The 20,703-nt window shown below is 36.4% G+C and overlaps 1 protein-coding gene and 1 long non-coding RNA gene across 2 annotated transcripts; both read right to left on the bottom strand.

Annotated features, from left to right (window-relative positions):
- Positions 1-1,044: 1,044 nt before the first annotated feature.
- Positions 1,045-2,861, bottom strand: LOC127135711 (uncharacterized). Its single transcript, XR_007808655.1, has 2 exons — positions 2,752-2,861; positions 1,045-1,275 (listed from the first exon to the last, which is right to left on the bottom strand). It is a non-coding gene; the product is annotated as an uncharacterized LOC127135711 (long non-coding RNA).
- Positions 2,862-6,267: 3,406 nt separating this feature from the next.
- Positions 6,268-6,837, bottom strand: LOC127135710 (LYR motif-containing protein At3g19508). The gene is made up of 2 exons (XM_051062353.1): positions 6,593-6,837; positions 6,268-6,504 (listed from the first exon to the last, which is right to left on the bottom strand). Exons 1-2 carry the CDS (start codon positions 6,785-6,787, stop codon positions 6,451-6,453), a joined length of 249 nt encoding a protein of 82 aa, XP_050918310.1. The 5' UTR covers positions 6,788-6,837; the 3' UTR covers positions 6,268-6,450.
- Between the last annotated feature and the right edge of the window lie 13,866 nt (positions 6,838-20,703).

Raw genomic sequence — 20,703 nt, 5'->3', positions numbered from 1 at the left:
TTACCACTTCTCATTAAGGTTCTCCGCATCACAACCAACACTCTAAGTATCATCATCATGGCTAAGATTCTTGTACTTTCTCTTTCATTCTGTTTTCTACTTTTTGGTGGTTGTTTTGCTCTCAAACAACAGCCACAACAAAACGAGTGCCAATTATAACGCCTCAATGCCCTCAATGCCCTCGAGCCTGATAATCATATAGAGTTGGAAGGTGGACTCATTGAGACTTGGAATCCCAACAACAGGCAATTCCGATGTGTAGGTGTGGCCCTCTCTTGTGGTACCCTAAAACGCAACGCTCTTCGCAGACCTTACTATTGGTGTAAGCCCTATAGGCCAATACTTTTGGTACTTGTATCGAATTATTTAAAGACTTTTTCTTTATTACGTTTGTTTAATAAAGTCCCTAGAATAACTAGTCCGTTTAATGTATCAAGTGTGACTTGATCATGAGATCACATTAAACATAAGGACACTATTCTTAAAGTATCCGTAGTCGAGCTTTATTGTGAAGTGGGATAACATTAAAGCATTAAGACTATTATGTATATAGATTGATGACCACATCTCATGGATCATGGATAAGGAGTTATCAAGTCTTAAACATAGGTATGAATATTAAGAGTAATATTTATACTATATTGACCCGCTATGAGAATACTATATAGAAAGTTATGCAAAGTGTCATAAGTTATTCTCATGGTGATAATGGTGTATACCACCCTTCGACCTGAAACCACTATGGACCCTAGATGTAGAGTCGAGTGCTTTATTGCTGATCAAACATTGTCCGTAACTGGATAACCATAAAGACAGTTGATGGGTACTCCACAAAGCATGCTGAGGGACATGAGTGACCTAGATGAAATTTTCCCATCCTGCATGACAGGATAAATGTCTATGGGCCCAATATTAAACTGGACAAGGATGACACGGTCTATGTGTAACACCCTTTTAAAATACCCCAAAATATTTAATTAAAATAGTAATATATCAATCAGAGTAATTATGCAATTAAGGGTGTCACACAATCATTTCACACCATTCACCAAATAACTGTCATGCTCTTTTTATTAATTCAAAACATAAAGCATTTGCACAATACGCAGCGGATAGAAATCAAATCAATCATGCAGAACATGTAACACATTACATGTAAAATTATTCAACAAGGTAAAACATCCCGTCCCGATGTTACATCTATCAGAGCATGACCCACTAAGGAGACTACACTAGACTCCAAGCACTAGCTTCTACTCAATCACTGCTCGTTACCTGAAAAATAGTTGTAAGGGTGAGTTCCTCAATCGATATAAAAAGCATTATAAAATATCATGTAATGCTAAGTAAATAACACATTAATCACCCTAATCCTATCACACATTCAGTAACGGCACATCAACTCAAATATCATACTCAATACCAACACAAACACACGTATAATATTGGAATACATCCATTCATATTATACGCCATACATACATTATGCAATGAGACTCCATGCATGCGGTACCGACTATTCGTGAACATATAGTTCACCTCACCGATCAAATCCAGATATGGCTACCAAGCCCACTAGTCCCACTCATTTGAGACCTAGTGACTCACTCACTAATTCCTCACCACGGGAATTAGCTACCACCAACTCACTAATTCCTCACCACGGGAATTAGCTACCACCAACTCACTAATTCCTCACCACGGAAATTAGCTACCACCAACTCACTAATTCCTCACCACGGAAATTAGCTACCACCAACTCACTAATTCCTCACCACGAAAATTAGCTACCACCAACTCACTAATTCCTCACCACGGAAATTAGCTACCACCAACTCACTAATTCCTCACCACGGGAATTAGCTACCACCATAAAGACTACAATATGCATGCTAATTCACCTAGCAATGCAAACTCATCAACAATAATCCACAATGGACATATGCTCACACTCTAAGCCATAAACAGTCCATTCACAATTGCATACATAACATATACATTCACAGCATTATGCATACCATCATACATTCATCAACACACGTATCAAAACATCATATCATGTCAAATAATTAATCACAGTATTAGCACACTCCACTAATACCTATACTGCTCAAAACAGCGGGAATTAATCCCTATTACATCATACGCCAATATAGGTCAAACACCAATTATGCACACATTATTCAAATATTAATTTTCCACTTTTCCAACAGTATTAACCGGTTAACGCCCTGGGTTAACCGGTTAACGCAACACAGAACATGCTTTCTGGCAAAACTCAACAGTGTTAACCGGTTAACGCCCTGGGTTAACCGGTTAACGCAGACAGAACAGCAATATTTTCACAACCCACAACGGTGTTAACCGGTTAACGCCCTGGGTTAACCGGTTAACGCAAGCAAAACAGCAATACTTCACAATTCCTAACAGTGTTAACCGGTTAACACCCTGGGTTAACCGGTTAACGCAAGACAGAAAGCTGTTCCTGCGCTAACACGAAGCAGAATGCAGAATTCTCCGCATTTTCCGCCGTTGGAGGACTTCCGGACCTCCGATTCCGATTCCGTAAAAAGCTATACGTTCGGGAAATCACAACTCACACAAATACAGATTCAATTACAGCTTTAACACAACAGATCCAACCCAATTTTTCAGCATTCAACATCCCAATTAGGGTCAATTCAACGGCTTATCACTACCCATTACATGTTAACCCATAATACCCATTAAACGACGATAAACCCCCCTTACCTGAGTTAATCCGGCGAATCTTTAAGCTTCAAGCTTTTCTCTTCTCCAACCTTCTTCCTCTTGCTCTGCCTCTTTGCCCTTTCTCCACTTCTCTGCCGCTTCTCTGTTTTCACGTGAAAACCCTCTTTACCAAATGAAACTCTTTTTCTTATTCCAACTTATATATTCCAATAATAAAATCCAATAATAATAATAATAATAATAATAATCCAAAAATTCCAATTATTTAATTAAATTAATAAATATAATATTAACTTAAATTAAATAATTATCTTATTTTTATCGGGGTGTTACACTATGCCTTGTGTTCAATATAAACATAAGGGCAAAAGGATAATTCTACACATAAGTATTATCACAGAAGGTTTTGTCAGATCACATGACATTTTCGTGTCTAGGGTAGCAGTGATGTGTTGCTAGATACCGCTCACTGTTTATTATGTTAAATACGTGATTTAATATAATTGCCAATGCCGCAAAAACCTACAGGGTCACACACAAAGGACGGATTGATGAGAGATAGAGTAACTAAGGAACACCGTAAGGTACGGTGCCCTTAAGTGAATTGTAGAACATCGTAAGGTACAGTGTACTTAAGTAGAATACGAAATATGGTAAGGTACCATGGGCTTAAGTGATTTTGGGCATATTATACAATATAGGCCACATACACTTAAGTGGGCCTTTTAGCTTGAAGCCCACACAAGTGGTTTTATAAATAGAACCCTTGTGCAGAAGCATTCATTGCGGTTGCATTATTTTTGTTCTCTCTCTCTCTCTCTCTCTCTCTCTCTCTCTCTCTCTCTCTCTCTCTCAAAGCCTTCATTCGTACCAGCTAGCACTGAGATTGAAGGAATCCATTCGTGTGGACTGAGTAGAGACGTTGTCATCGTTCAACGTTCGTGATCGCTCCGTAGATCTGCATCAAAGGTTTCAATCGCCACAAGAGCTCTGCATCAAAGGTTTCAACCGTCACAAGAGGTAACTATTCTATCACTGATCATGCCCATTCGTAAGGATCTCTAAAGGAGAAATTTTAATTTCCGCTGTGTTTTGGATCGCACTTCTCCTTCACTTACTACTCCAATGCTCCCTAAGAAATTTTCATCAAAAAATGTTACTTATTTTGATCTTATACCAACTTTTTTACTTACATTACATACATATTACATGTAATGGATATTTTGAGATGGTATTCCCTGGTTGTCTCGAGACCTTTGAAGAGCCACATATGAATAGTTTTCTTTCAGAAAGTTCATTGGTATCGGTTACTAATAACTTTGAATAAGAATTATTGCATTCATATTAGTAGGTTTAGTTGTGTGTAACACAAATCCAGTTCTTTATTTGTATGTTGAAGTTGAAAGGTGATTTGTAGTGGTGTTGGTAGTATAGTCTCACATTGTTTTTTCTTAGTATAATATAAGGGTTTATATAGCTTGAACATGTGGAGCTTATTGCATAAGTGTCTTGAAATGAAAGTGAGTCTTTGAGAATTGACCATATATTTCAAATAAACGGGTTTTGGTCCCCGATTACTTTCTAAAATTTTAATTAATAAATTTATTAAATAACAATCTATTAAAGATAAAAAGGAATATATATAGACAATGTAAAATATTTTTACACTATCAACCAATGAGACCCGTGTATCCCGCCATATTACACTTTTATTTTTAAAATACTATTATGATTTGACAATATAAAATATTTTGATTGAATGTCAGTGTATGACAGTGCACTACCTTTAACCTCTTTATTAAATTATTAATTATGTAAAAAAATATTAAAAAATATAATATATTACTCAATAATTTCACGTAATTAAAAATAATTTTTATCCTACTCAGTCATTCCACGTAATTAAAAATAAATTTTAATTCTCAGTCATCACAGTCACCTATGCAAAAAAATGGAGGGGACCACAAAAATCCAAAGACCATCCAAATTAAAGGACCAAAATAACTGACTTTGTAATAGGGAGATCAATTATTTAAAACATGCAAAATAGGGGGACAAAAAATGCATTTAAGTCTACTTAAATATTAAGTGAATTATGACAAATATAATATCATCTAATTATTCTACATGCATGATCTTCAAAAACAGTCAAATAAAATATATATTTTTCTTCTTCTAAAAAAACTTTTTCAAAGAGATCATAACTATAAAAGAATTCATAGATGTTACTTTTGTTGATCTAACCTCTTTTGTAGTAGAGGTAGAATTCTTTATTTGTACATGTATTATGAAGAACACTCATCTAGAAGATCAATTTAAAGAAAAAGGTCAAAATCAAAGTAAAGAAAGATTAAGAAAAAGGTCGGGGTAAAATAGAAAATCATCAAGCATAAATCATAAAGATCTTGACTACTAAAAACCATCATATTATTGGGGATATTTTTAAGGGATCCATAATTCGCCACTCCCTTAGCAAGGTATGTAATTTTATATTTTTTGTTTGTTTTTCAATTGAGCGAAATAAAGTTGATGAAGATCTCATTGATGAACACTAATCTCTTGCAATCAAAGATAAGTTAAATTAATTGTAAGTTGGCGTGTTTTTTATTTTCTTCCCTTTATTTTTTTCTTTTGGAAATAATCCGTGAATGTTAAAGTCTAAATGGAATTCAACATTTAAGGACTTTATCTAGAAAAAAAGATACAGAGACAAAAAAAGAAAAACATGTCAAAATAAAACACTATTTAAGTCAAAACAATATTTAAAAACTTGTTCTCAAACCTTCATCTAATGTAGTGATTGAAATCAAATGGGTATTTAATAATAAACTTGATCAAAATATTTTAAAAACTAAAACAAAACTTATTACGAAAGAATACAATCAACAAAGGCATAGATTCCAATGAGGCCTATGCTAATGTAGCTAGATTAGAGTCCATATGTATTTTGAATTTCAAAACTCTTTCAAGTGGATGCAAAGTGCGCGTTCTTGAATGATTAAATCCAAAAAGAAAATTAAGAAGTAATGTATGTTAATCAACATCTCAATTTTTTAAACTCTTCTTTTCTAATCATGTTTTTAAAACTTAAAAATATCTTTTACGGTCTGAAACAAGTTCTCAAAAAACTTGATATGATGGTCTGAATAAGTTTTAATTTGAAAATAATTTTTAATGAGAGAAGATTGATACAATTTCTTATTAACCAAGTCAATTTTATAAAGCTGAGATATGTCAAACTATAATTTTAATATATATTTTTAAAAATTAAAATTTAATGTCTGGTTATTTTAAATGAGAAATATAACAATATATAAAAATATATTATTAATAAATTATATTTATTTAATAATATTAAGAGAGACTCGCATTTTACTTTGAGAGTATTTTATGTCCTCGATTTGGGTATGAAAAATTTGATGAATTTTCTCTAAGTCACCACACATTTTTTTTTTGAAGGAATGCAAACTCATAAAGTTCCACTACCACAAGTTAGCTCTATGGGGAATTGATGTTGAATTTTAGAGGTTAAACACGGTTTAGAAACACCATCTATTAACTTAGTTACTCTTATTTTGATTTGTTTAGACATGCATGCTCATGTTTATAGCAGTTAGTAACCATGTATGATATATCATCATAAACAAATAGAATGTTGTAACTGTTCAACAAGCATTAGGAGAATTATTAGAAAATGTTTGAGTGGGGAAAAACAACAAACAGCTGGGCGGCACAACACTAACCGCGACATATCTCCTTGAGCTTATCGGCGGCAGATTGATCAACCGAATACTGCAGTTGAATCCATTGTATATTATTAGAAAATTGATTGAGATTGAGATTGAGAAATAAAGAAGTAATAGGGGAGTGGAGAACGGACCTTATGGAGGACCCATAGGGAATGAGTGTAGGTACGTTGAAAGAGATCATGGAGAGTTGTGGAATCAGAAGGATCGACCTCACGGTAATTGACGAAGTTCTCGCGTGCGTATTTGGCATAATAACCCCTTGAATCCTTTGGTAAACGCCTTACAAGTCTCAGAACCTCTGCGTATGCTCTCACCGCCTTCTCCATCTCTATTATTTTCCAACAATTACTTGTTACGTCTAGTGTCGCTCTATATTTCCTCATAAAAAAAATTAGGACTGGGTAGTATTAGTTTTTTAAGTGATTTTTTAATGAAAAATATTTTATTTATACCCACATTTTCCAAGAACAATATCAATGAGGACACTAGTACCCACCCCGAACCCGCACCGTCCACTTTATTATTAGATTATTATTTAGTTTTGATAATTTATAATATCAAATATGTGACTAATATTTTGATATTTTGATTTGTATTTATTATTTAAAATATTTGAAATATATGTATGGAATTTTTTGAGATTATTTTATTTTATCATTTGTAATGTAATTTGATGTTGGAAAAAATAATTTTTTTATTAAAAAAATTCATTTAATTAAATGGATGGTGGCGGGACGGGGATACCCGAATCCATTTGAGATGAATTTAGATTTTTAATTCTTCATCACTGTTTAGGTTTGGAATGAGGAACGATGATTTGTTTGAGGATTCGGGTTTGAGTTCGGGGAGGTAAAGACCGTTTCTGATCCACCCTATTGTCGTTTATGCTAAACATCTGGTTAACCACAATTTGGATAATAATCAATTAAAAGGGTAATAGTTTTTTTTTTTTTTCTATTGTGAAACTAATTTTATCACATGATGATTTTATTATTTTAATTTATAAAAATGATTTAGTAAAAATGTCCATTTAGCGCGTTTGACTGAACTTTTTTTATTAATATTGTTGACGTGTAATTATATTATTATTATTATTATTTTTTGGTTTATTTAAGTTTGAAATTTTAAATGTAAAAAAAAAATCTTAAATGCACTTTTGGTCCCTCTAATTTAATTTTTAAAATTTTTAATCCTTCAATTTTAAAAATTAAATACAAGGGAAAATCATTGATATTGAGTCAAACACTAATCTAAAGGTCAAAGACTCACCAAAATAAGTGAGAGAGACATCACATATTCACCTAAAACTTTAAGGTGCTAGGTGTATAGATCCTCTTACTTATAGAGTGATTTATTGTTATTTTTTATATAATTAATTAATAATTAATCATTCTATCATTTTTATTAAAAAATTTAAATATTAAATAATTAAATTGTGAAAGAAATGTTGGACCTTAGCCCAATTCTTCACCCATCATCCCAGTACTCAAATTACAAGATGATGTTAGTGTAACACATATAAACACTTAAGCAAAGTACAACTCAAACAATAAGGGACTCATTTTACCACTTGAAGTTGTTGTACCAGTTCCACAACTCTTCTTCTTCTTCTTCATCAAAAACAAACTCTCCATAAACTCAACTCAACTCACATTTCCATAAACTCAACTCACCTTATATCACTAAGAAGAATCTGCAGATAAAGTAACATATAGTACAAAGGTATGTTGAGTAGCAAATTTTAGCTTCGTCAGTAATCACTATCTTCACATTTACTATTACATATTTTGTATATATGCGATATCTTTCTTATCATTTTAATTTTGTTTAACATGAGGGAAGCTTTTTGTTTATGTCTGAATCGATCTTTAAACGTGGTTTGGTAGGGAATATATCTTGAAGTATAATGAAGATAATAGGAACTGTTGAAAGTACCATGGCATAACTTGTTATATCACTGATAATTAGAAGCTTATAACATGAAGCTTGACATGGGAACTACTAAAAAATAATGCAAAACCCAAAGTTTTTTTAATCACACAGTAATCAATATTCATTATTATACACTAGTTCACATTGGACATGACTTTGGTGTTGCTTTTAACAAAGCCTTTTCTCAGACAAGTTAATTGAATGACTGAACATATGTGGTGGAAAGAAAGTTAATTGAATGACTCCATTGATGTGCCCTCCTCGTATAATATGATCATAAGTCCATCCAATTTTACCCGGCTGAGAGACACTTTATCTACCTTGTATATATGTATGAAGTACCCACTCCTAGATGGGTAAGTCAGTGTTATCCAGAGGGGCCGGAAGATTTGCAAAAAGTTTAATGTAGAAAGCTTAAATTTGAAGAAGGTCAGAATAGTATACGTGAACTTCGTGGGCATGAAAGTGAAGGTAAAGTTTCCAGGGGATGCTCACATGGATGAGTCTTGACCATTCCAGATGAGGTGAGCACAAAGGTTGTGGAAAAGACCCTTTGTCAATGGATGATTGCTATGGTGACAAACCTCACTTTGTTCAAATTATTTGATGTTTTATTTTGTTTAGGCGAGTTGTATTCTCGACTATTTTGTAGGGATAATAACATTTTATGTGGGAACTCTTTTCTTGGGTTGGTTGACACTTGGATCTCCAAAGCTATAGAGGTTTTATCTTGTTGTTATTGTTGTTGTTTAAAGAGGTTTATATTATAAGTTTTATTGATATTGTTGTTGTTGTTGAGACCACAAATCCTAGAGGTTTAATATTGTTGTTGTTGTTTAAGCAAATTTATGTTATAGATTTATTGACGTTGTTGTTATTGTTGATGTTGTTGATGTTGATGTTGTTTTTGTTGTTGTTGTTGTTGTATAAACTGATTTATGTTATAGGTTTATTGACGACGTTGTTGTAGTTTTGTTAAGGAATTGCTTTTTTAGTTGTTGTTTAATGTAAGCTATTGTTTTTGAGTTATTGATGTTATTGTTATTGTTGTTTAGTTGTTCTACTACCCAAAGTTATGAAAATTTATATGTTATAGTTTAGTTATTGTTATTGAGTTTAAGTTTTAGATTGATATTGATATTGAGTTTATATTTTTTGTGATTCTTTGTGCGTCTCTCATCTTGTTCCGTCGGATTGAGTTTATTGTATCTAATATCGATTGTTTGTTTCATTAACCCCTCTTTGAACATATAACCTAGTAAATTGATTTTGGAAATTATCATATGAAAAATTATGTTGTACTTTGAAATTTATCTTACACTAATTAATGATTTTCTAGTATTCTGCGACTCATCATTCATCTCATCTTGTTTTATCGTTAAAATATGTCTAATACTTCTAGTTTCCATTCAAATTTCTTCCATATTTTTTGTTCATTTTTCAAAGCATCAAATTTTATGCTTCAAGAATGAATTAGTAGAAAAAGAAGTGTTAAATAATTAACTTGAAACATTTGAGAGATTTTAACTATAAAACAGCGTGAGATGAATGATGAGTTACACGATGCATCAAAATCACTAACCAATGTAAGTTTTTCTTCAAATATAACACAATTGTTAATATAATTATTTTCCTAACCTATTTTGAGAAGTTATATGTTCATTAAAGGGTTTAGTGAAATAACCAATCCATATTAGGTTTAATAAACTCAAAATTATTTTATCCCTCTATTTTATTAGATAACCGAGGTAAAAATGTGGTATATCTGTTTGTGAAATTACAAAACAGAGGGAACATTTATTTTCGCCATTTCAGAATTCCATAAAGGTCTCTCCGGGGATCGAACCCATGACCTTTTCACATACCCTCCGACTTTTTAAAATCGATAGGTAAAATGTGCACTTTTCATGACGATCTTTGTAGTGATGTTAAATGTGTTTTTTCTAGTAGTGATGTTGGATCCTTATATGGGAATCCTTGTCGTCTCAAAGGTAATTAAATATTCTTGATCCTTATGCGGGAATCCTTGCAACCTCTAAGGCAATTAAATATGATGGACCCTTATGAGGGAATCCTTGCCACCTTTTAAGACTATTATGAATGCAGGATCCCTATGAGAAAATCTTTGCCACCTTGAAGTGGCGTGAGGGATCCTGGAGATCCAAGAGAGAAACAAATCTTAAACTTGGGTAAGGAAAATCCTTGATACGTCATAACAGAGATGATAACATAGAAACAATATCAATGTAAGAGGATCCCTTAAGGGAAATATTCAATAGTACATAAGAGGGCCCTGGGCTAACCACTAGGGGCATGATTACAAAGAAAGAAAAAATAAAGGAGATGAGGAGTATGCAATTTATTGACCCATTTGGAAGCCCATTTTTCCTCTTAGGTGTTTCTAGGGTGAGTCGCCTCCTAATTAGAATTATATGTTGCCTTATTGCCCTCTGACTCAACTTGAGTATCTGATCGGAAAAATAACAAGTGTACTATTTTGCCTTTGTAGTAATAATGAGAAAAGTTACTCGAATGTCGATCTCAATGATTGCTTGTAAATATTGAGTTCTAATTGTTGTTCAATTGAATAAAAACTAATGTTTGGAATTGTTTTGCTAAATTATGAAAATAATTGCAAATAAAGTAAATGGGTGCAGTGAACGGTTTTGACAGATATGAGTAATATGCTAGGGAATGTGTGTGATTTATTCCTGTAAGAACTTTGAATCAATATTGCAACAATAAATATCAAATAATTAATATCAGTTCTTAAGGTTGTGTTCTCCTAATGTCTTAGTGAGAAAACATTTAATCATTCATCCCTAATCTCAATGTCCATAGAAATTTACCGATGAAATTAAGCCTTATAATATCAAGAATAATTTGGTTTCTATCGGGTATCCCTAATCCTAGGTGATATCTACGATAAAATATTCTCACGAAAGCATTACCAACGTCGGTCCAACCTAATTGATAACCATATTTCAATCTCAATTATTCCGAAGAGAAAGCATTAAGAACATCAAGAGAATAAATTAATTATGAAAAACAACATTATTATTGCAAATATAAAATCACAGTCATTACAAACTAAAATCAGGGACACCCCATAGAATTTGGGGGTTTAACTACTCATAAGGAAATCAAAACATAAGTTGTAGATATTACAAGTACTTAGATGAAATTTGATTTTCAATTTCTTCCGTTCATGAAAATCTCCTCTCCCCCAAGCCCTTGTTTTCTCCAATTCTGAATCGTGTAATATTTCTCTTGCCAAAAAGTTCTCCATTCTTGTCTAAAAAACTCCCTTAAATAGAAAACATGTTTATTTTGTCTTTCTCTCTCTTCAAACAGATCCAAAATAGACAATAAAATCAGATTTAGAATGGACCAAAATACCCCAAGCTCTTAAATTTCACCAAAAAGGAAATATTTGGTCTTAACATGCATGCCCACTACGGCCCGTAGCAGGTGCTACAGGTGGCCTTAGCGCTTCAATGTCTGGTGATTATTTGCTTTTGGTCTCAGGACCTCACTGTTATGTCCTGTAGCAGGTGCTACGGGTGGCCGTAGTGTGTAACACCCCGATAAAATAAGATAATTATTTAATTTAAGTTAATAATATATTTATTAATTTAATTAAATAATTGGATTATTATTGGAATTATTATTATTGGGTTATTATTTTATTGGAATAAAAGTTGGAATTAGAAAAGGTCCCATTTAGTAAAAAGGTTTATTTTTCACGTGAAAAGGAAAAAGGGGCAGAAAAGTGGAAAAAGGGCAAAGAGAACCAGAGAACAAGGGTTGAAGAGAGGAAGAACTTGAAGCTGCAGGATTTGCCGGATTAACTCGGGTAAGGGGGGTTTATCGTCGATTAATGGGTATTATGGGATAACATGTAATGGGTAGTGATAGACTATTGATTTACCTCTGATTGGAATGATGTATGATGAAGTTTGTGAAATATTGGATGAACGAAATTTGGATTATAAATGGAGGAAATTCGTAGGAATTAGATGTAATAATGTTAGATTTTGTGAAATCGAATAGGGTATGAATTGTGTTAGAAGATATGAACGAATAATATGTAAAATTGGACTGTGGAAGGTTGGATTGGATAGATCTCGTAGCAGAGAAAGCCATAGCAGATCTGGAAGTCTGGTTTCTGGTCATACGCGTATGGCACTAGGCAATACGCGTATGAGATGGTTTGATACGCGTATGGCACTAGGCAATACGCGTATGGATGAGGAAGATGATGTTTTGAACGTAGTTTGGTCTCTGTTGGTACGCGTATGGGGAAGTGATACGCGTAGCATACGCGTATGAGATGGTGTTACGCGTATGGGATTTGGCTGAGAAATGGGCCATACGCGTATGGGACTAGGCAGTACGCGTATGGGCAGGATTGTGATTTTCTGTGCTGTCGTTGTGCAGTTTTTGGTTGTTCAGCTGAGTAATGTGATTTAGCTGATGTACGATATATTAGGGATCATTTCCCGTTGTTTTGAGTAGTATAGGTATTAGTAGAGTGTGCTAATACTGTGGTTGTTCTTGGGCATGATCTGATATGCTTATGTGATAAAATACTGATTGATGTGTGATAGTATGCATGATCTTGTGAATGTATCAGTTATGTGTGCATTTGTGAATAGACTGTTTTATGGCTTAGAGTGTGAGCATATGTCTATTCTTGAATTGTGGTTGATAATTTAGCATTGCTAGGTGATTAGCATGCATATTGTGGCCTTTATGGTGGTAGCTAATTCCCATGGTGAGGAATTAGTGAGTTAGTCATTTTGGACTGTTGTTGATGTTCGCATGCTAGGTGAATTAGCGTGCATATCATAGCCCTTGGGGTGGTAGCTAATTCCCATGGTGAGGAATTAGTGAGTGAGTCACTAGGTCTCAAATGAGTGGGACTAGTGGGCTTGGTAGCCGTGCCTGGATTTGGACGGTGAGGTGAACTATATGTTCACAAATAGTCGGTACCGCATGCATGGAGTCTCATTGCATAATATGTGTATGGCGTATAATATGAATGGATGTATTCCAATATTATACGTGGGTTTGTGTTGATATTGAGTATGAGCATGAATTGTATTGGTATTGAGTATGATATTTGAATTGATGTGCCGTTACTGAATGTGTGATGTGATTAGGGTGATTAATGTGTTAAATTACTTAACATGACATGATATTTTATAATGTTCATTATATTGATTGAGGAACTCACCCTTACCACTATTTTTCAGGTAACGAGCAGTGATTGAGTAGAAGCTAGTGCTTGGAGTCTAGTGTAGTCTCCTTAGTGGGTCATGCTCTGATAGATGTAACATCGGGATGGGATGTTTTACCTTGTTGAATAATTTTACATGTAATTGTGTTACATGTTCCGCATGATTGATTTAATTTCTATCCGCTGCGTACTATGCAAACGTTTTATTTGATAAATAAATGAGCATGACAATCTACTTTGAGGAATGGTGTGAAGTTGTTTGTGTGACACCCTTAACTGCATAATTACTCTGATTTATATGTTGCTATTTTAATTAAATATTTGGGGTATTTTAGAAGGGTGTTACATTAGTGGTATCAGAGCATAGTCGGTCGAGTCGAGTCGTAATTATTCTGTTCCCCTGTACGGGATAGGTGTTGTGTAACCCTATCAGTACTTATTGTTTAGCTTGTTGGGTTTTCAGAATAGAGATGGCTGGAAGAGGCAGAGATGATGCTGCGATTGCTGAGGCTCTGGGTATGCTAGCTGGAGTACTTGGAGGGAATCTGAATGTTGTGGGAATGGGAACTGCTCGTTAACTGAGTGAATTCCAGAAGAACAATCCTCCAATGTTCAAGGGAGCATACGATCCAGATGGCGCTCAGAAGTGGTTGAAGGAGATCGAGAGGATCTTCCGAGTGATTGAGTGTGCCGATAACCAGAAGGTCAGGTTCGGTACGCATATGCTGTCAGAAGAAGCAGATGATTGGTGGGTTGCTACCCGCACTGAGTTGGAATCTGCTGGGAATGCTGAGATCACTTGGGCTGTGTTCAGAGAGAGATTCCTGAGGAAGTATTTTCCAGAGGATGTCAGAGGAAAGAAAGAGATAGAGTTCTTGGAATTGAAGCAGGGTAACCGGTCTGTTACTGAGTATGCTGCTAAGTTCACGGAGCTGTCAAAGTACTACACTCCCTATAACGAGGCTACTGGGGAATTTTCAAAGTGTGTGAAGTTTGAGAACGGGTTACGTCCCGAGATCAAGCAGGCTATTGGGTATCAGCGGATTAGAGTGTTTTCTGATTTGGTTGACTGTTGCAGGATTTTTGAACAGGATACCAAGGCCAGAGCGGAAAGCTATCAGCAAAGGGTTGATAGGAAAGGCAAGAATCAGAATGATCGTGGGAAACCGTATGCAGTTGGCAAAGGTTTCCAGAGACAAAGTGGGATGAAGAGGCCTAGTGGGGGAGACTCCAGTGCCCCTGCTAAGTGTTTCCTATGTGGTCAGGCTGGACATCGTATCCATGAGTGTACCAGTAATGAGAAGAAGTGTTTCAAGTGTGGAAAAGGTGGTCACTTGGCTGCAGATTGCCGGTTGAAGACTGTGACTTGTTTCAACTGTGGAGAGGTGGGTCATATCAGTCCACAGTGTCCTAAGCCGAAGAGAGAGAACCAGTCGGGAGGCAAGGTCTTTGCTTTATCGGGTTCTGAGACTTCTGCAGATGATCGTTTGATCCGAGGTACGTGTTATATTAATGGCTTTCCTCTTGTAGCTATTATTGACACATGTGCGACTCATTCCTTTATATCTTTGGATTGTGCTGTGAAACTTAAGTTAGAGATATCTGAGATGCATGGAAGTATGGTGATTGATACTCCTGCGAAGGGTTCAGTGACTACTACTTCAGTTTGTTTAAATTGTCCTTTGAGTATTTTTGGTAGAGACTTTGGGATGGACCTAGTGTGTCTTCCACTAGTGCAGATTGATGTTATCCTGGGTATGAACTGGTTGGTGTTTAACCGAGTCTATATCAATTGTTTTGATAAGACTGTGATCTTTCCTGAGACTGAGGAAGGAAAGAGTTTGTTTTTATCTGCAAGGCAGGTGAATGAGGCAGTAGCAGATGGGGCAGAGTTGTTTATGCTGCTAGCGACTTTGGAGGCTAAAGATAAACTGGCGATTTGCGATCTAGCTGTGGTGTGTGATTTTCCTGATGTGTTTCCTGAAGAAGTGAATGAATTACCACCAGAGCGTGAAGTTGAGTTCTCGATTGATTTGGTACCTGGTACTAGGCCGATATCGATGGCTCCGTACCGTATGTCTGCTGTTGAGTTAACTGAATTGAAGAGTCAGTTGGAAGATCTGTTGGATAAGAAATTTATTCGTCCGAGTGTGTCGCCGTGGGGTGCACCAGTGTTATTAGTTAAGAAGAAAGAAGGTACTATGAGGTTGTGTGTGGACTACAGGCAACTGAATAAAGTGACGATCAAGAATCGGTATCCTTTGCCGAGTGTCATACCCCAAAATTTGCCCGTTGATATTACAAAGCATTTTCCAAGACCCTCTGACTTGTTCTGCAAGGCACTGATATCAAATGGACAAAAGCCCACTCACAACAGGCCCAATCCACAGGCGGCCCAAAATAACTGGCTCGCTAGGCGAGCAGCTCCTTCGCCTAGCGAACATTGCATCATGCCACTCGCCCAGCGAAGCATCAGATCCAGCAAAAAAGCCCAGACCTAGTTTGCTCGCTAGGCGAGCAATTCCTTCGCCTAGCGAAGCTTGCGAAAGTTTGAGATTTTTGGACCTCATTTTAAGCCCACTAGGTCACCATTACCACTACTATAAATACATGCTCCTCTGCCACGAAAAAGGACACAGAGACGGACTCACTCACCCGGAGACACTCACACAGAGATCCCGAGAAAACCCTAGCACCGAAACCCTGCTGGTCCAAAGAGTTCAGAAGGCGGAAACCCTGAAGGCCGCTTACCCGCTCCGAAGCTACCGTCGCCCAACTCAATCCGGCTCGCCAATTCAAGATTGCAACTCGATTTGCAAACAGGTTTGCCTCACTATTATCGCTTTAGTTTCTTAATTGGCATATGATTATCACTTTGTGTCCTTATTTTGCATGTGGTACCACTTTAGTGTCTTAATTTGCATATGATATCGTTTTGTACTCTCACTTGGCATATGGTATCACTTCATGTTCTTAATTTGTGGAGGGTATTATAATTGAATTCATAAATATTTTGGAGTTTTGCATGAGAATTTAAATGTGCTTGAATATTGTGAAACTGAACCATATAATTATGTGTTGGATGCCATAAGCCATGTTGCAGGTTGAGGTCCTAATGTTCTCAAATTTCAAACCTGTGGTCGCTCGCTAGCTCCTCGCTAGGCGAGCCCGCAGCGAGCCTTCGCTGAGCCTTCGCTAGGCGAAGCAGAGGCGACCAGGCCAGGGGCTGCTTTGCCCTTTTGCTGCCCCTTTCATGTTTGCCTGATGATAATACTGCATTATTTGGCTTAAATTCCTGGCTGTTATATTTATCTTATGGTGCAATTTCCAATTATATTTTATCTCGATGCTTTAATCTGTGTGTTCATGGTGTAAAGGCTAGCATACTTCCGAAGAAATAGCCGGCTAGGTACTCCGCTTTAGGCATGGGAAGCTTTCATGGAGATGGATTCTAAATTGTTTCACTTAATGTGAAGATTCATATTGATTGCCTAATTAATTTTAATGTAGTGATCCTTAATGTGTTGATTTTAATGTATCGATTTAAGGCGGTACCACCATAATTACCTAATGAACTTAAAACATGGACTTTAAATAAACGATATCGGACCTCTCTTTATTACCCCACAATTTCTATATCACGGTCATGTCCCGCGAATGTGGGGATACACTTAGCAATGGCCCTTCGATTAAATCATCATAAAATAAATCATAGTCCCTCGGATGTTGCCTTCGAAAATACGATTTTGTCCCTCGATGACCCTTCGGTGTAGCCTACGGTTAAATGATGATCGTCCCTTCGAATGCTAAGGTATCCTCACTACTGTTGCCTTCAATGACCTATCAATGACCCTACAATGACCCTTCTACATCCCAAGGATAAAACTACTTACTTCTCAATAGTAAGGACAGTTTTACCCTCATAAGGATAGGAAACGCCCGGAAAGACCTCGGACAGGTATAACCTTAATTGCTCATTCATAACCAAAAAATATACTTTTCACCTCACACCTTTCAAACATCTTTTTGGAAAATCACCACTTAGCATACATCCGCACTAGGATCATTGCCGAGTTATATTTTTCTAAACTATTTTCTAAATTAAAACGAGATAACCACTTTGTATACATTCATGCAAGAATCATTACAAAGTTAAATTCTCATTTTGCAAAACATTTTTCACACCTTTCTCAACCACCTTTTTCAAACTAGAAAACATAAATGATTGAGCAATTAAGAGCCCATGGATAACCATGGATACAAAGGGTGCTAATACCTTCCCTTTGTATAAAGTACCTCCCGAACCTAAGAATTTAAAATTAAGGTCTTTCCTGTTCTTTTCCGCCTTTCCTTATGGGATAAAAGAAAAGTCGGTGGCGACTCTTGCTAACCGCGACATTGCGATTACATATCCAATAAGGTCCAGTTCACCGTATGACACCGAGGATTGATGATTTGATGGATCAGTTGGTTGGTGCGAGTGTGTTCAGCAAAATAGATTTGAGGTCGGGATATCATCAGATACGTGTGAAAACTGAGGATATTCAGAAGACTGCTTTCAGAACAAGGTATGGACATTATGAGTATTCTGTAATGCCTTTTGGTGTGACTAATGCGCCTGGAGTATTTATGGAGTATATGAATAGGATTTTCCATCCGTACCTAGATCAGTTTGTTGTGGTGTTTATTGACGATATTTTGGTGTATTCGAAATCTGAAGAAGAGCATGCTGAACATTTGAGAGTGGTTTTGGGAGTTCTGCGAGAAAAGAAGTTATTTGCTAAACTGTATAAGTGTGAATTTTGGTTAGAAGAGGTTAGTTTTCTTGGTCATGTGATTTCCAGAGGTGGTGTTGCTGTTGATCCTTCTAAGATAGAAGCGGTATCTAAGTGGGAAGCTCCGAAGTCAGTTTCTGAGATAAGGAGTTTTCTTGGACTTGCAGGTTATTATAGGAAATTCATTGAGGGATTTTCTAAGTTGGCATTACCGTTGACGATGTTGACCAGAAAGGGGCAAGCGTTTGTTTGGGACTCAAAGTGTGAAGAAAGTTTTCAAGAGTTAAAGAGAAAGTTAACTACTGCTCCTATTCTGATATTACCGAGTTCGTCGGAACCATTTGAGGTTTACTATGATGCTTCATTGTTGGGTTTGGGTGGTGTTTTGATGCAGAATAAGCAGGTTGTAGCTTATGCTTCGAGACAACTGAGGGTTCATTAGAGGAACTATCCGACACACGATTTAGAGTTGGCAGCTGTGGTATTTGTTCTGAAGTTATGGAGGCATTACTTGTACGGGTCAAGATTTGAGGTTTTCAGTGACCATAAAAGTTTAAGGTATTTGTTTGATCAGAAAGAGCTGAATATGAGACAGAGGAGATGGTTAGAGTTTCTGAAGGATTACGACTTTGGTTTGAACTACCATCCGGGTAAAGCAAACGTAGTGGCTGATGCATTGAGTCGGAAATCATTGCATATGTCTATGTTAATGGTTAAGGAATTGGATTTAATTGAGCAGTTTAGAGACTTGAGTTTGGTGTGTGAGAGTACTCACAATAGTGTTAAATTGGGAATGTTGAAGTTAACGAGTGGTATTCTGGATGAGATTAGAGAGGGTCAGAAATCCGATGTGTTTTTGGTTGATAAGTTGACTCTAGTGAATCAAGGTCAAGGTGTTGAATTCAGAGTTGATGAGAATGGTGTTTTGAAATTTGGTAATCGGGTATGTATTCCGGATGTTACCGAACTGAAGAAGAGTATTCTTGAGGAAGGACATCGTAGTGGCTTGAGTATTCATCCTGGGGCTACGAAGATGTATCATGATTTGAAAAAGTTATTTTGGTGGCCGGGAATGAAAAGAGAAATTGCGAGTTTTGTTTATTCTTGTTTGACTTGTCAGAAGTCAAAGATTGAGCATCAGAAGCCGTCTGGGCTAATGCAACCGTTGGCTATTCCAGAGTGGAAGTGGGATAGTATCAGTATGGATTTTGTTTTTGGTTTACCGAGAACGATTAAGAATTTTGAAGCTATTTGGGTGATTGTTGACAGATTGACAAAATCGGCTCATTTTATTCCGATCAGAATGGACTATCCATTTGAGAGATTAGCTGAATTGTATATTGAGAAAATTGTAAGTTTGCATGGTATTCCGTCGAGTATTGTTTCGGACAGAGATCCTAGATTTACATCGAAGTTCTGGGAAGGTTTGCAGAGGGCTTTGGGAACCAAGTTGAGATTGAGTTCTGCATATCATCCGCAGACTGATGGTCAGACTGAGAGGACGATTCAGTCACTAGAGGATCTTTTGAGAGCTTGTGTTTTGGAAAAGGGAGGTGCTTGGGATTGTTATTTACCTTTGATTGAGTTTACCTACAACAATAGTTTTCATTCGAGCATTGGTATGGCACCATTTGAAGCTTTGTATGGTAGGAGATGTCGGACGCCTTTATGTTGGTATGAGTCCGGTGAGAGTGTTGTGGTTGGACCGGAGATTGTTCAACAGACTACGGAAAAGATTAAGATGATTCAGGAGAAGATGAGGATTGCTCAGAGTCGTCAGAAGAGTTATCACGACAAGAGGAGGAAGTCACTTGAGTTTCAAGAGGGAGATCATGTGTTTCTTCGTGTTACTCCGATAACTGGGGTTGGTCGAGCTTTGAAGTCGAAGAAGTTGACACCTCGATTTATTGGTCCTTATCAGATTTTGGAGAGGATAGGGGAAGTAGCCTATCGTATCGCTTTACCGCCGTCACTTGCGAATTTGCATGAGGTTTTTCATGTGTCTCAGTTGAGGAGGTACATTCATGATCTGTCGCATGTGGTCCAAGTAGATGATGTCCAGGTGAGAGATAACCTGACTGTTGAAACATCACCTATGAGGATTGAGGATCGAGAGTTGAAGCAGTTGCGGGGTAAAGAGATTGCTTTGGTGAAGGTAGCTTGGGGAGGACCAGCAGGTGGCAATGTGACTTGGGAACTTGAGAGTCAGATGAAGGAGTCTTATCCAGAGTTATTCGCTTGAGGTATGTTTTCGAGGACGAAAACTCTTTTAGTGGGGGAGAGTTGTAACACC

The sequence above is a fragment of the Lathyrus oleraceus genome, chromosome 4, assembly GCF_024323335.1.
Source record: "Lathyrus oleraceus cultivar Zhongwan6 chromosome 4, CAAS_Psat_ZW6_1.0, whole genome shotgun sequence".
In the NCBI taxonomy this organism is placed as follows: Eukaryota; Viridiplantae; Streptophyta; class Magnoliopsida; order Fabales; family Fabaceae; genus Lathyrus; species Lathyrus oleraceus.
Note: the sequence above shows the minus strand (reverse complement) of the source record. Positions and strands in the feature narration are given on the sequence as shown.